A 13,617-nucleotide genomic window follows, 5' to 3' on the forward strand; every position below is an offset into this window, starting at 1 on the left:
ACGCCCATTCATGTACCCGCTGTCCTACTATCTGATTTCAGTCATTAAACTCGCGGCGGAATTGCTTGTGTCAGTACATATTTTGCAAAGAGCCTTTTTATTGAGGGTAAGAGTTTCCGTTAATAGTACTTTCAGTGATTATTTAGCGCAATTGGGTGTCAACCCATTAAAATAAGGGTTCAATCAGGTCGTAATACGCTTAGCCTTTGCCGTGGTTTTATTTTTATTTTCGTCGTTTCCATTGTTGTCATGCCTAGAAAATTTGTATTTATGTTACTGAAGGTTTCGAGAATCAATATCAACTATCCGAAATTTACCAACATTCTTCGCTTACCAAAAAAACGAAGAAATTTTACCACATCTCCTTATGGGAAAACGGGGTGTTTGTCCTAACAATGGCGGACGCCGTGAATCCCATAGTGGAAGCCTATGCGACGACTCGACATGATGAGAGAGTAGTGTTGAGAGAGCAATCTAGAGGACTCTGCGGCTGGGGCCACTACAGCGCATTCTGCGGGCGTTTTCCGTAAACTAGCACCCTCCCCTACCGTACCCCCTCCCCTCCAGTCCCCATTCCACTTTTATTCTTGCTTTGCGTGTTGCATGCGGTAGGGATACTATGCGGGATATCATTTAAATAAAATCACAACATGTGCAAAGCAAATGCCCATTTATTTCATAAAAGTTCACATAAAAGTCACTCACCTGCCAAATACAATGAATTGAATTAGTATATAAATAAACACTATACACAGGATGGCGAAACCCTGACAAGAATCTCTCTATGCCTCACTTGTGTACGCATAAGTCCTCGTACCCACAGCGAACTATAATTCCTCAGTGTCATCACAAATTACGGGATAAGAACACCACAGAGAAAATTCCTTTACCAGTGGCCACTTCACTGCACTGAATATGAGATTGTTGAAAAACAAAAATTCGTAAGCAAAATCAAGATCACTATACAAGCGTTAATGGGCTGAATATACGTGACTTTTTCGAAAATATAACGTTGTCAACCACTTCACACACCACACGCAGGCTTGAAAACTTGATGTAGAGATAATTAAGTTAAAATAGAATCAACAACTATATACAAACAACGCCTAAAACCGTACATCGCGAGAACACAAGATCTAACCGGTCCACAGTAAGTAGATGTTTTCCTAACGATCAAAACTTTCGAAATGAGGAGACGAAATTTCATTGGCCGATTCATGATTGGTCAATGGGTGAGACAGAGGAAGCACACATATTTCATATTTCCTATTTATTATTAAAGATACTAACTGAGTGACATTATAAAAGTTATGAAATAATTTTTACGCAATAATTTTTTTAAATCAAAACTATCTTACGAAACGATAGCGTTAGTTCAGGAAAACGCCCACCAAACCGCTGGTGTCGCACGCTGTCAACAGTTCGCCCGCCTTGTGCCAAAGCCCTGCCAGTAACCGCCGATTGGCTGTTATCCTAACGTCACGCGATTGCCACGCCACAGAGGCCGGGGTAGACGCGGAAAGCTCAACACCCTCAACACCTCTTTACAGTGACAGTGAATTTCTCCCCTTCTCGTGGCGCGGCATTTAGGAGTGTGGACGACATTACAACGATTACAACTGATCACAACATCGCCACTCTAGTGGCGGTCAGAACGAGGACAGGGTCAACAGTTTTCGTGTACGGTGTGGAGATAAAGTGCGCATGCTTTTTTCCCTGGAGAGCCAGGATAAAGAGATTGTTATTGTTTTGGCATTACTTTCGGTAAGTGTTTCATTACTTCTATTCTTTGTTGTCACATAAAAACATTCAGACAGTTCTGTATCACTCCACTCGTTTCTTTAATGTATTCATTAATTCCGCGATCCCTGCCTAGATCTCAACAGTGGGATAATAAGTCCTGTTAAATACATATTGTTTAAAAGTTGGTGCTATAACAATGCATATTAAGGATGCAATGTTAGATTGCATGTTATGTAGGGTCGCATACCGGGTTATCCAACCTTCAGTGATGCGTAACATGGCGGATGCGACTCATAGACGACACTGAAATTGCTCACTTTACAAAGTCTCTCTTTACGGTCAAGTGAGACTTAGCTAAAGTTCGTTTAATAGTCATTGCAAAGATCTCACTTTTTAATGTGGCTCTTAAGCTGCCAAAATCTCGATCAGGCCTTGAAAATTTGATTGTTGGCGATGAACGCTGCGAAAAAAGTGAAAAAGAAGTTGACACACGATATTATATGCGTTCTTGTTTACATGGTTCTGGCGACTGGGTATTCCGTGTTGTATTTTGTTAAGCTTTTATTAAGCTGCATTTTTTCTTTCTCTCTTACTGTGTACAAATGTAGAGGAATACTGCGTTAGTGGAAGCTTTTCCCCAATAGCTTTTTTGCACGTAAATGAACTGAGTTGTCTGAATAAAAGCTCACTTATAATTATCTTGATCGTGTATTGGTAATGCCCTTCGATGTTTCCAGGGAAGTAAAAGTTTAAATGCTGATATTTTCACGTTATTTTATGATCATCTTCTATGATTAACGGCACACGGTTGTTTGGACTACATGTTAGGCGAAGTTTGATGGTATACGTTCAGTAATGGTGAATGAAGTTCTCTCGCGTTAACTTGAAACCCACACAGCACACTCAAAATTTATACCGTATAAAAGTTGCATAAATGGATAGGTATAATATGCAAATAATATTCCGTCGATTATGCACATATTATGCGAATAATATGCACATTATATTTAAATATTATGCCGCCGTAAACTATTACTATAATATTGACATAATATGTATATTATTACATTGTTAGTAACAACCCATCGTTAATTATGATTCATATAAGAATCATAAATCAACAGCCACCCAGCAAACTCAAAAATCCTATTCAGTATAAAAGTTGCATAAATGGATAGGCATAATATGCAAATAATATTCCGTCGATTATGCACATAATATGCGAATAATATGCACATTATATTTAAATATTATGCCGCCGTAAACTATTAATAATATTGACATTGTATGTATATTATTTCGTTGTTAGTAACATTTTATCATTAATTATGATTCTTATAAGAATCATTAATTAACGGCCACCCAGCAAACTCAAAAATCCTATTCAGTATAAAAGTTGCATAAATGGATAGGCATAATATGCAAATAATATTCCGTCGATTATGCACATAATATGCGAATAATATGCACATTATATTTAAATATTATGCCGCCGTAAACTATTACTATAATATTGACATAATATGTATATTATTTCGTTGTTAGTAACATTTTATCATTAATTATGATTCTTATAAGAATCATTAATTAACGGCCACCCAGCAAACTCAAAAATCCTATTCAGTATAAAAGTTGCATAAATGGATAGGCATAATATGCAAATAATATTCCGTCGATTATGCACATAATATGCGAATAATATGCACATTATATTTAAATATTATGCCGCCGTAAACTATTAATAATATTGACATTGTATGTATATTATTTCGTTGTTAGTAACATTTTATCATTAATTATGATTCTTATAAGAATCATTAATTAACGGCCACCCAGCAAACTCAAAAATCCTATTCAGTATAAAAGTTGCATAAATGGATAGGCATAATATGCAAATAATATTCCGTCGATTATGCACATAATATGCGAATAATATGCACATTATATTTAAATATTATGCCGCCGTAAACTGTGATTGTATCCGTAAAAATCGATGATCATACATCCTCTGTATCAAAAAATGTGAAAACTTATGTTTTAATATATCACTAACAATTTCGTATCGTTCGCAGAATACTCCACAATTATTATTATTTTTTTATTTTACACACCGGCATATTCCGGTCTGGCGAGGTACGCAGCTTGGTAGCCATATTGCCGTTGTCCATGGCCGTTGTGTTGTTGTTCATTGTTGTTAGTGGTTGCCGTAGCCATATTGCCGTAGTTGGGAAAATTGAACGTCTATTGAAAAATCTAATATTAAAGAGGAAAAGATGGGTTTACGGAACTATTTTATGTCACAGTACTATTCTGGTAACGCATATACGATAAGGAATAATAAGCTTCATGGTATGAAGAACAGGACTTTATTTAAAATCAAAGTAAGTACACGTACGTGAGTCGTTGTCGTTTGTCATAGGGTAGAAAGCAAATCTGAAATTATCAGCTCCTAATTTTGAGTGTTATTCCCAGTACTTTAATTAATTTTTTTAATTACCTAAATGTATATCTTATGACGGTACTTTTTCAGTCAAGAGTCCCAGCTTGAAAAGTGAAGGGAGGCTATTCCAAGGAAAGACGAAGTTTTGGCACTTAAGTACTGAACCAGGTTGTGAGCTGCACTTTCGCCCTGAAGATATCACGTACTTGATCATATATGCATATAATTATTTTAGTTTGTGATTATTAATGACAATATTATCTTTATTGTTTCGGAGTGCATTTTCATGAACGGCTTGCTTACATCGTTTGCGTGATTGCTCGCCACAACTCTATGACTAACACAGAGATAATTATGCGATTAGAAGACCTCTTTGTGGCTTGGAATCACATTTTGGACCATTTTTAATACATTCGCTAAGAAAAGACCGTAGATGTTCAACCATGCGGATGTCATGGAAGGAATCATCGCGAGTGTTGTGATTGTGAATTCGTGTGACATACTTTGTACTTTCTAATCGCAATTTCATGAGTAACGATTATGGAAGGGCGAATGTTTGTCTTTAGATGTCATTCACATGATATTTAAACCAAATTTGCGATGATATAGGACTCCTAACTGAATATTTGTATATTTGTGATACAACGATGAAGGATTGTGCCTTGTTTTAGTGCAATGTACCTATGCTGTGTCTACATGAATGATTCATTAAATTTCTCCTCGTTTCCAGAAATCAATTTTTATTCATGTAATTTTCGAATATTATGCAACTGCATGTTATCACGCATCAACGGTATAAAATATGCATAAAAGGTTCGTAGATATGGTATAAAATGTGCATAACATGTACCTAAAGGTGCATACTAATGGTATATATGGGTATAATATGTGCGTATATTTAGCCACATCAATGGTATAAATCGTGCCTAAAAGGAGCATATAAATGGTATAATATGCGCATATATTTTTTAGGCCACATCCATGGTATAAATTGTGCATAATATGTACATAAAAGGTGCATATATATATGGGTATAATATGTGCATATATATAGCCACATCAATGGTATAAATCGTGCATAATATGTACATAAAAGGAGCATATAAATGGTATATATGGGCATAATATGCGCATATATTTTAGGCCACATCCATGGTATAAATTGTGCATAATATGTACATAAAAGGTGCATATAAATGGCATATATGGGTATAATATGTGCATATATATAGCCACATCAATGGTATAACTTGTGCATATTATGTACATAATATGTGCATATAAATGGCATAATGTCCTCATAAATTGCGATATTATGCGCATAATATGCGGAATATATGCACTGATGGAATGGCATAATGTTTGCATATATACGGAATATATGAGGACATTATACCATTTATATGCACCTTTTATGTACATAAAAGGTGCATATATTCCGTATATATGCAAATATTATGCCATTCCATCACTGCATATATTCCGCATATTATGCGCATAATACCGCAATTTATGAGGACATTATACCATTTATATGCACATATTATGTACATAATATGCGCGTTTTATACCATTGTGGTGGCATAATATTCGCATAATATTTGAATATTATGTGCATATTATGCCATTCCATCACTGCATATATTCCGCATATTATGCGCATAATACCGCAATTTATGAGGACATTATACCATTTATATGCACATATTATGTACATAATATGCGCGTTTTATACCATTGTGGTGGCATAATATTCGCATAATATTTGAATATTATGTGCATATTATTCACTTTGTGCTGTGTGGGAACTGTACCAATTAATTAGAATATTTACCAATCAGTGGTTGTCTCTGGTGGATGCATATTTCGAAGGAGTTATGGGTTATGGGATAATTCCTTTATGCTTACCTATATTTTAATTCTTGGAATGTTGACTTAAGGGGTTATCTATACTAGAGAAATGGACACTCAAGTATACCTACCTATGTCATCAAAACCAATGAATATATGATGAAACATGTTGAATGTGAGAATAGATTTATATCAATATAAACATCTCCATGTCTGCTTCAAATGATGCCTCGACATATGTGAATACATAACCCGAGTATCCATTCACGAATTTTGTAGTGAAAAATGTCAATGAAGTCTGTGATCCTTTGTAAATAAAATTTCATAACAATCCTACGTCCTCGAGAAAATATTGTTTTTCTGCAAATAATGTTATTATGAAGGAAAGTATGTTTTACTTTTTATCTCTGCCTTTCATAAGGAAATCATCATTGTAAACATTCAAATGCAGAGTCGAAAAAACGAAACAGAAACCGTCTAAGTTTCAAAATGACAGAAACATGTTAAACGTGATATGGAGTCATACGGAAAGAGTACATTATGCAATTATGGAATGAAAACGCTTAAAATGCAATACAACGTATAGAAACTAGTATTTGGTTAGCCAAGCGACATGAAAATCAAGTATTTCCTTACGAAGACCATTTATACGCCACTTTTGCTATCATATTCAAGTATCTTTGAGGGAAATTATAGAATATAAACTCATAAGTAACCGAAGAACTTAACAATTACTAGCTTGTATTCAAAATCAACATAAATTATGCCAACCTGTTCAACCACTTACTCTGTTGTAATTATCACGTAATCATAAAATTTTCCTTGGTGGTATAATGTTCGATAGAGTTCAACTTCAAAATTTAAGTAATGGGTCATCTCCATCAATACCGACTCGATGTATTTTCACGGAAAAGACGTATATTAAGTGTCTGGCTATTTCATGAAGCGCGCCAATCTGCTGCTGTGTCCTCCCCAAAAAATTAATTCCTATTAATTTCCGTAACCCAAATATCTTCTTATTTTAACTTATAATACAGCCGGTGTAGTCATATTTATTCATCCGTGAAGGACACTTTCGCCCATAAGTCAACTCAGGTTGGGCACTTTAGATTAAAGTGACAATTCGGCCATTTTCTTCTAAAGTGGCGTTTATGAAACGGAAAAAGCAGACTTTAGCTGAGCAAAAGTATACTTTAGCTTAAAATGCCGTCTATCAAACGCCTCCTTACATTAGTAAAAATTGTTTAGTGAGTTAAAATGTGTGTTCTTAGGGGTACCCAGCGAGGGTTGGGGAAGGGGGGCAGCCGTAGAAGCTAAAATGCAGAAGAGTTAGAGCAAAATCAATACGGAATTGAAAGGAAAGTATTCAACAAATTTTCTTTAAGCCCACGAAAAATCATATATATTTGTAAGATATGTAACAAAGTGAAACTATTTTTTCAAGGAAATAATCTCACAAATCACATGGCTTGTCCCCCCCTAGTTATCATCCTGGATACGCCCTTGCCTGATTACATGATACATTAAAACACGTACGGGTTAATGTCAAAATGAATGAACGTGAGCATGATCGCCAAAATGCACCATGTAACCGCCCAACTTGTGCGAATGCATGCACAGGAAATAGAACCTGTTCTAATTTGGTTCATCCATTCGTATATGTTCCGTTCCGGTCATATTTATTCATCCGTGAAGGACACTTTAGCCCATAAGTCAACTCCAGTTGGGCGCTTTAGGTTAAAGTGACAATTCGGCCATTTTCTTCTAAAGTGGCGTTTATGAAACGGAAAAAGCAGACTTTAGCTCAGCAAAAGTATACTTAAGCTTAAAATGCCGTCTATCAAACGTTAGTAAAAATTGTTTGGTGAGTTAAAATGTGCGTTCTTCATCATATTCATAGGGGTACCCAGTGAGGGTTGGGGGGGGGGGGCAAGCTCCCCCCTTAGAAGCTAAAATTGCAGAAGTGTTTGAGCAAATTCAGTACTGAATTGAAACGATAGTATTCAACAAATTTTCTTTAAGCCCACGAAAAATGATATATATTTGATATATATATATATATATATGAATCACATGGCTTGCCCAACACCTCCCTAGTTATGATCCAGGGTACACCCTTGCCTGATTACATGATACATTAAAACACGAACGGGTTAATGTCAAAATGAATGAACGTGAGCATGATCGCCAAAATGCACCATGTAACCACCCAATTTGTGAGAATGCATGCACAGGAAATATTTCCTGTTCTAATTTGGTTCATCCATTCGTACATGTTCCGTTCCGGTCCACAAAAACCATTCACGCAAACGTATGTTAACTTGTACATGTTAATGTACCATGTAACAAGGCCTTAATATCCCAGACAGCACAAAATATCTGGAATGTCTTTAGCTAATATCTGTTAAATATCACGTAATAACCTTTGTTGAAATTTTTTAAATATCTGAATGTCTGCTTTTCTGGTATCTACATGATATCTTGAGAATATATTTTCTAGACATTCATATTAAAATTTGACCCGCTTGGCAATTGCAGGATAAGTGACTTGAATATAATATGTTCCGGTATAGCTAGAGTTTAGTATTCAACTGAATTGTTCTCAAGTATTGGCTCTGCTTCTTTGGTATCACTGACATGGCAATGACAACATCACCTCGCTGCAACATGTCGGGTGTGACAGCCGTGAATGGTCTCCCTGACTACTTGAAGCACCAACAAACTGCCTTCTGACGCTCTCCTCCTCTGAACCCAGGGAATAACTGCAATCTTGTTGGCCATAGATGCTCCATAACCTTTGCACAAACGTCACCGAATAGTCTACACAATTTCTTTCCCAGCGTTGAGAAATACAGTGAAGGCACACTGCTTGTAATGTATCTCCCTGACTGATGCCATATTGAAATGGTCATACAGCTTAGCTATCAGTGGGAAAAACTAGAAATTTTGCGTGCAGATCCATGGAACTTCAGCTAACGCATAGGTATCTAACGTTTCACAACAATACCGTTGCTGTCGGATGAGAAAACAATAATGGTGCATTACTTCATGGGCAACCCTCATACTCAATGCATTTCTTTTTATTTCTAGGTGTAGTTGAAATGGAAGGTGTTGGTGACACAGTGGAAAAACTTCCTGTTGAAGAGGCTGCAGCACTAGATGGGTTGGCCATGCCAGAGGAAGGGATCAGAGACATAATTACTGAAATACGCCACCAGCAGTCCAGCGGTTTCGCTTCTTTGCGAGATGAGATCACTTCAAGGGATATTCTGCTCCGAAAACTGGAGGAGAGCGCCACTAGATTATCTGAGGATATCGCTCCTGTGAAGGATTATGTGACGGCAAAGATACAAGAAGAGGCGCACAGTGCAATGTCTCAATCTTCAGACTCGCCTGAAGGAGGCGCTACTCAGGACGGAGACCAGGAAACTGAAGAAGAGAAAAATAATAGAGCCCAAAATAGATGTGTAGACGTGATGATGAGTCTCACAGAAATACGTGAGAATAACGAGGAGAAAACACAGAAAGTCAGAGGTTTTTACGAGAGAATATACAAAGCATCCCCCTTCACCTCTCTTATGCTGAAGTTTCTGGAGAGAAATCGTGGATTGAAAGTACTAATCGATTGTGATTCCTCCAATATCTCTAACTTAGTGGGACGATTGGTTAACCTGGATGGTGTAAAACAGGATGGAAGGTTTTTGAATGTGTTTGTTGACTTTTTTCAATGCAAGGTTTACTTGGGAAAAGTTGCTGGGGAAGTTACAGTATATGAAGGTTACAAAATTTTTATCAAAAGTTTTGGCTCTGAAGTTCCCCTGGCTCGGAGCTTGGCACAGATGGTGATGTACTTGATCTTCAAAAACCGAGGGTGTCCTTACGAGTGTGATGATGAAATGCATGAGAAACTGTACGAGAAAATCGTGCAGGAAGCATTACAGAAGAAGAATACCACAGGAGTGTGCATGGACGACTTGATAAAAAATGCCTTAAGTATGCAATCACCTTTATCTAGAGAAGTATCATTGATTTCGGTCGTCCCGGCAATGCTCGTCAAGTACAGTTCGCAGGGAGGAATGTCGCAACTGCAGGAGCAGATGCCTTTTCTCACGTTCTTCTTCATGCAACATGTGATTCCGAAAATGAAGAGCATAGTCAATTAAGGTAAGTGACTCACTTGGTAAAAATTTTATCAGAATACAGAAATATTCATGAAAAATACACTTAACAGATATAGTAATTGAGGTTAACTATCCATGGATCCCACAAAACTATAAAACTAATTTCCATCCAATTAAATAATAATTAATAATAACAAAACACATTTTATTTTTCTGTATCTAATTCCTTGAAATGAGAACAAAATATTTTCTATGCTAAAAAATAGTTTATGTAGATAGTCTAAAGTTTTTAGTCACGAAATGATAACATTTATTGTACATTCCACTAGTTAATTTATAATAACCACGTGTTTCGATGCTTGGCATCATCATCAGGTGAAATATGAATAACAAGTGAGTTGCGCCAAAGAAGCAATGCTGCTTTCTATCAGTTGTTGAGAGGAGTGTGGGGAGCAGGTGAAAGGGGGTGGTTGGGGTGAAAGTAGGTGATCAGAGTAAGAAAGGTTAAATTGCTGAAATGGTATATATTGATGTATTAATGTCAATTCATCTTGGTGAATTCTATTCTGTAAGTTATCCTTTCTCTAATACTCTATGTTCTTAATATATTTTGCATTCTTAGGTTAGGTTTTCATGTTTACATAAAGGTAAGGTATGCCTGAAAGTTGTCTTTTCTCCAATAACCAAAGTTCTTAATATATTTTGCATTCCAAGGATAGATTTTCATGTTTACATTACAGACTAAAGTGTGCCTGAGGGTTATCCCATTTCTACCGTGGTATTTAGTATCCCCTCCTGTGGCACTAATTCATGGGACCCAATTGTAAATTAATATTCAAAAGAGGATACTGCGACTTTTAGGTAAAATGCCTGCTATACTCCCCATGGTGCCATCTATTTTGGAAATTTAATATTTTGCTTCTTGTTTTTGTGTATTTGTACTCTGCAATAGTTTTTGCAAATAAGAATGTATCTAAGCATACAACCAAAGATAATTATCATTGTTATTATACCAGGAGTGCTACAAGCCACCAACAAACATTTATTAGAAGTAAAAACTCGAGTTATTCCCCTTGGCAAATGGGCAAATATTGTTATGTAATGATCTTCCATTGTATGTTAAGAGAGTGAAGACTATTTCCCTCTTCAATTGCATGATTTGTGAGTTTTTTTTAATCAATCATTTTATTCTGTGCACAAATTTCTTAATGTGTGACATTTTTTCCTTTCTTTATTTTTAATGTTTGTATAACTCACTCATACCTTACGAATGCAAAATTACCGGACGAATTAAAGCAAATTACCTGACGAATGAAAATATTAATTTAATGATAATTTTCATAACGTTAATGGTCTTAGAGACTTAGGAAAAAATCAAATTTAAAAATATCTCATTGTATTGGAGAAAAACATAAGTAATCGTTGCATAAAAACACACATAATATATATACATTCCTAAAATTTACTCTTCACAATATTCCGAAGTGCCATAAAAGTCGTTCTTAAGAAGGAGAGACGTAACTAATGTTTTGAATTTTGGTAATTCATGGTTCATTCAAGTTTAGGAGGGAGCTTTGTTGCAGCGGTTGGGGGGTGTTTTGGGGGATAAAAAAAACCACAAAACTGACTGAATTTTAGCCGACTGAATACAATAATTTAAAGTATTCTCGCTAGATAAATGGAGTGAGTTTCCTAATCACCCAGTTGCCACTCTAAATATTATTGTTGTTATTAAGGACTGACGTCACAATCTGTTCATTAAACCTGGGGATAAAATCAGTCACTTCTTCTCTTCCCTCCCCCCCTCCATTTTCGCACTCATAAACCTCAAGTCAACCCTGAATGTTGCTAGGGATGCCAACTTCCAAAAAAATATTCGGGGGGCCCAAACCGGGTATCCTGCCGCGGAAATTTTTTTAAGTAGTGATTTTTAAGTTTTTTAAGCATTTTAAAAGAGTCATATGAACAACATTAGAGCCACGATAACTTATAATCTCGATTTCTGGACTCTCCGCGGAAAATCGACAAGCCCGACACATTTTTTTCCTTATTAATAATAATCATTGCATAATATTTTGTTAATTAATGAAATTCAAACAATTTGGTTACATCTGTTTTGTTTCCTTGCTCCAACAGGTATGAAGAATGTGCCTTCAACAAAACGTCGGAGATGAGTGCCTTGAAGTTATTGTTCTTGTTCCTGAAATTCATTGTCTCGAAGAAGAGATTCGTATTTTATTCCACGTCATTCATTTTCGTGAACCGGGAGTTGAAAAGTGACTATGGCCATCATAAATCAATGCCTTCGCAGTTGCTACCTAATCGGTGTTTGATTTACAACCTATATATGCAAATTTGGATATTATTGTTTTAATTTCATTATTATTGCTATAATAACATGCCATTTTGATTTTTTAATGTCTTTATCACAAATCGCACAACTGCTCAGATGCAATGTTTGTGCGATAATATCTGCATTCTCGAATTATAATCATTATTTCATTACTTCAGGCGTTACACTGATAAAAAGAACATATATGTACTCTTCTTGGTAGCACCTGTATATTGTATTTGTCCTAACCTACAATGGCACATAAAAAAGATTGAGACTTATTTTTTTAATGTAAGAACCACATTCAATAATTTTTTGTATTAATTGTTAATTCTCTTATTTTATTTATGTCCTGCATTCTCTGTCAATGAGATCCAATGTCTAGGTACAAAATCTTGACAATGATGATTTGAAATTATAATTAGTTTCATGGCATTTATTCATTGTAATTTTTTTCATGGTTTCACATACAATATGTACCTTAGAGCCATATTTTTTCAAATGAATATATTGTACTATGGTTTAGTTTTCTTTTATTGCCATGATTTTTTAAATAAGCCTTGAAGACATATTGTTTTTGCTATTTCTGTCTGTCATCCCTGATAAGAAAGACAATATCAGTTGGTTGATAAATGTATTTTTCATACCCATTGCTGGGCATAAAAGGAGGATCAAATTTTATGTAAACCATTATGTTTTTTAATAGGATTTTGTAATTTGATTCCAATAAAAGAAGAGGTTTATTCTGACTTATTCTTGCATAAATACCCATGAATTCTCTCCCAGCAAAATCAGTTGGTTAGAGGCATAAATAAGTGTTTAACAAGAATAATTCTGGGTGACCAATGTGATCAGATATGAAAAGAATGGCAGTTTTTTTTGCAATGAAATTTTCATACGCTAAATGCTTGTATCACAAATAATATAAAAGATGATGTTCAAATCTGCCTGTAAGTATTGGTGTCACTCACCGCGTATTTAAATGGGTTTACATAAACCTCCACTCGCATCGTAATACTCCACTTGCGTCGTTTTTGGACGAATATAATTAGGGGTACTAACCGAAATTTATACACAATTCGATGTGAAATTTCATCTTCATGGCTTTTAAACGATATTCCTCACAATGA

General features: G+C 35.6%; 1 protein-coding gene across 1 annotated transcript; it reads left to right on the forward strand.

Moving 5' to 3' along the window:
- Positions 1 to 1,545: 1,545 nt before the first annotated feature.
- LOC124170188 lies at positions 1,546 to 13,319 on the forward strand. Its single transcript, XM_046548882.1, has 3 exons — positions 1,546 to 1,764; positions 9,125 to 10,198; positions 12,292 to 13,319. The coding sequence occupies exon 2, from the start codon at positions 9,136 to 9,138 to the stop codon at positions 10,195 to 10,197; it is 1,062 nt and encodes a 353-aa protein (XP_046404838.1). The 5' UTR covers positions 1,546 to 1,764; positions 9,125 to 9,135; the 3' UTR covers position 10,198; positions 12,292 to 13,319.
- The last annotated feature ends 298 nt before the right edge of the window (positions 13,320 to 13,617 follow it).

This window comes from Ischnura elegans, chromosome 13, assembly GCF_921293095.1.
Source record: "Ischnura elegans chromosome 13, ioIscEleg1.1, whole genome shotgun sequence".
NCBI classification, from domain to species: domain Eukaryota; kingdom Metazoa; phylum Arthropoda; class Insecta; order Odonata; family Coenagrionidae; genus Ischnura; species Ischnura elegans.

Excerpts from the sequence above, each read along its gene's own strand:
- LOC124170188 (XM_046548882.1), top strand. The coding sequence starts at position 9,136 with ATGGAAGGTGTTGGTGACACAGTGGAAAAACTTCCTGTTGAAGAGGCT.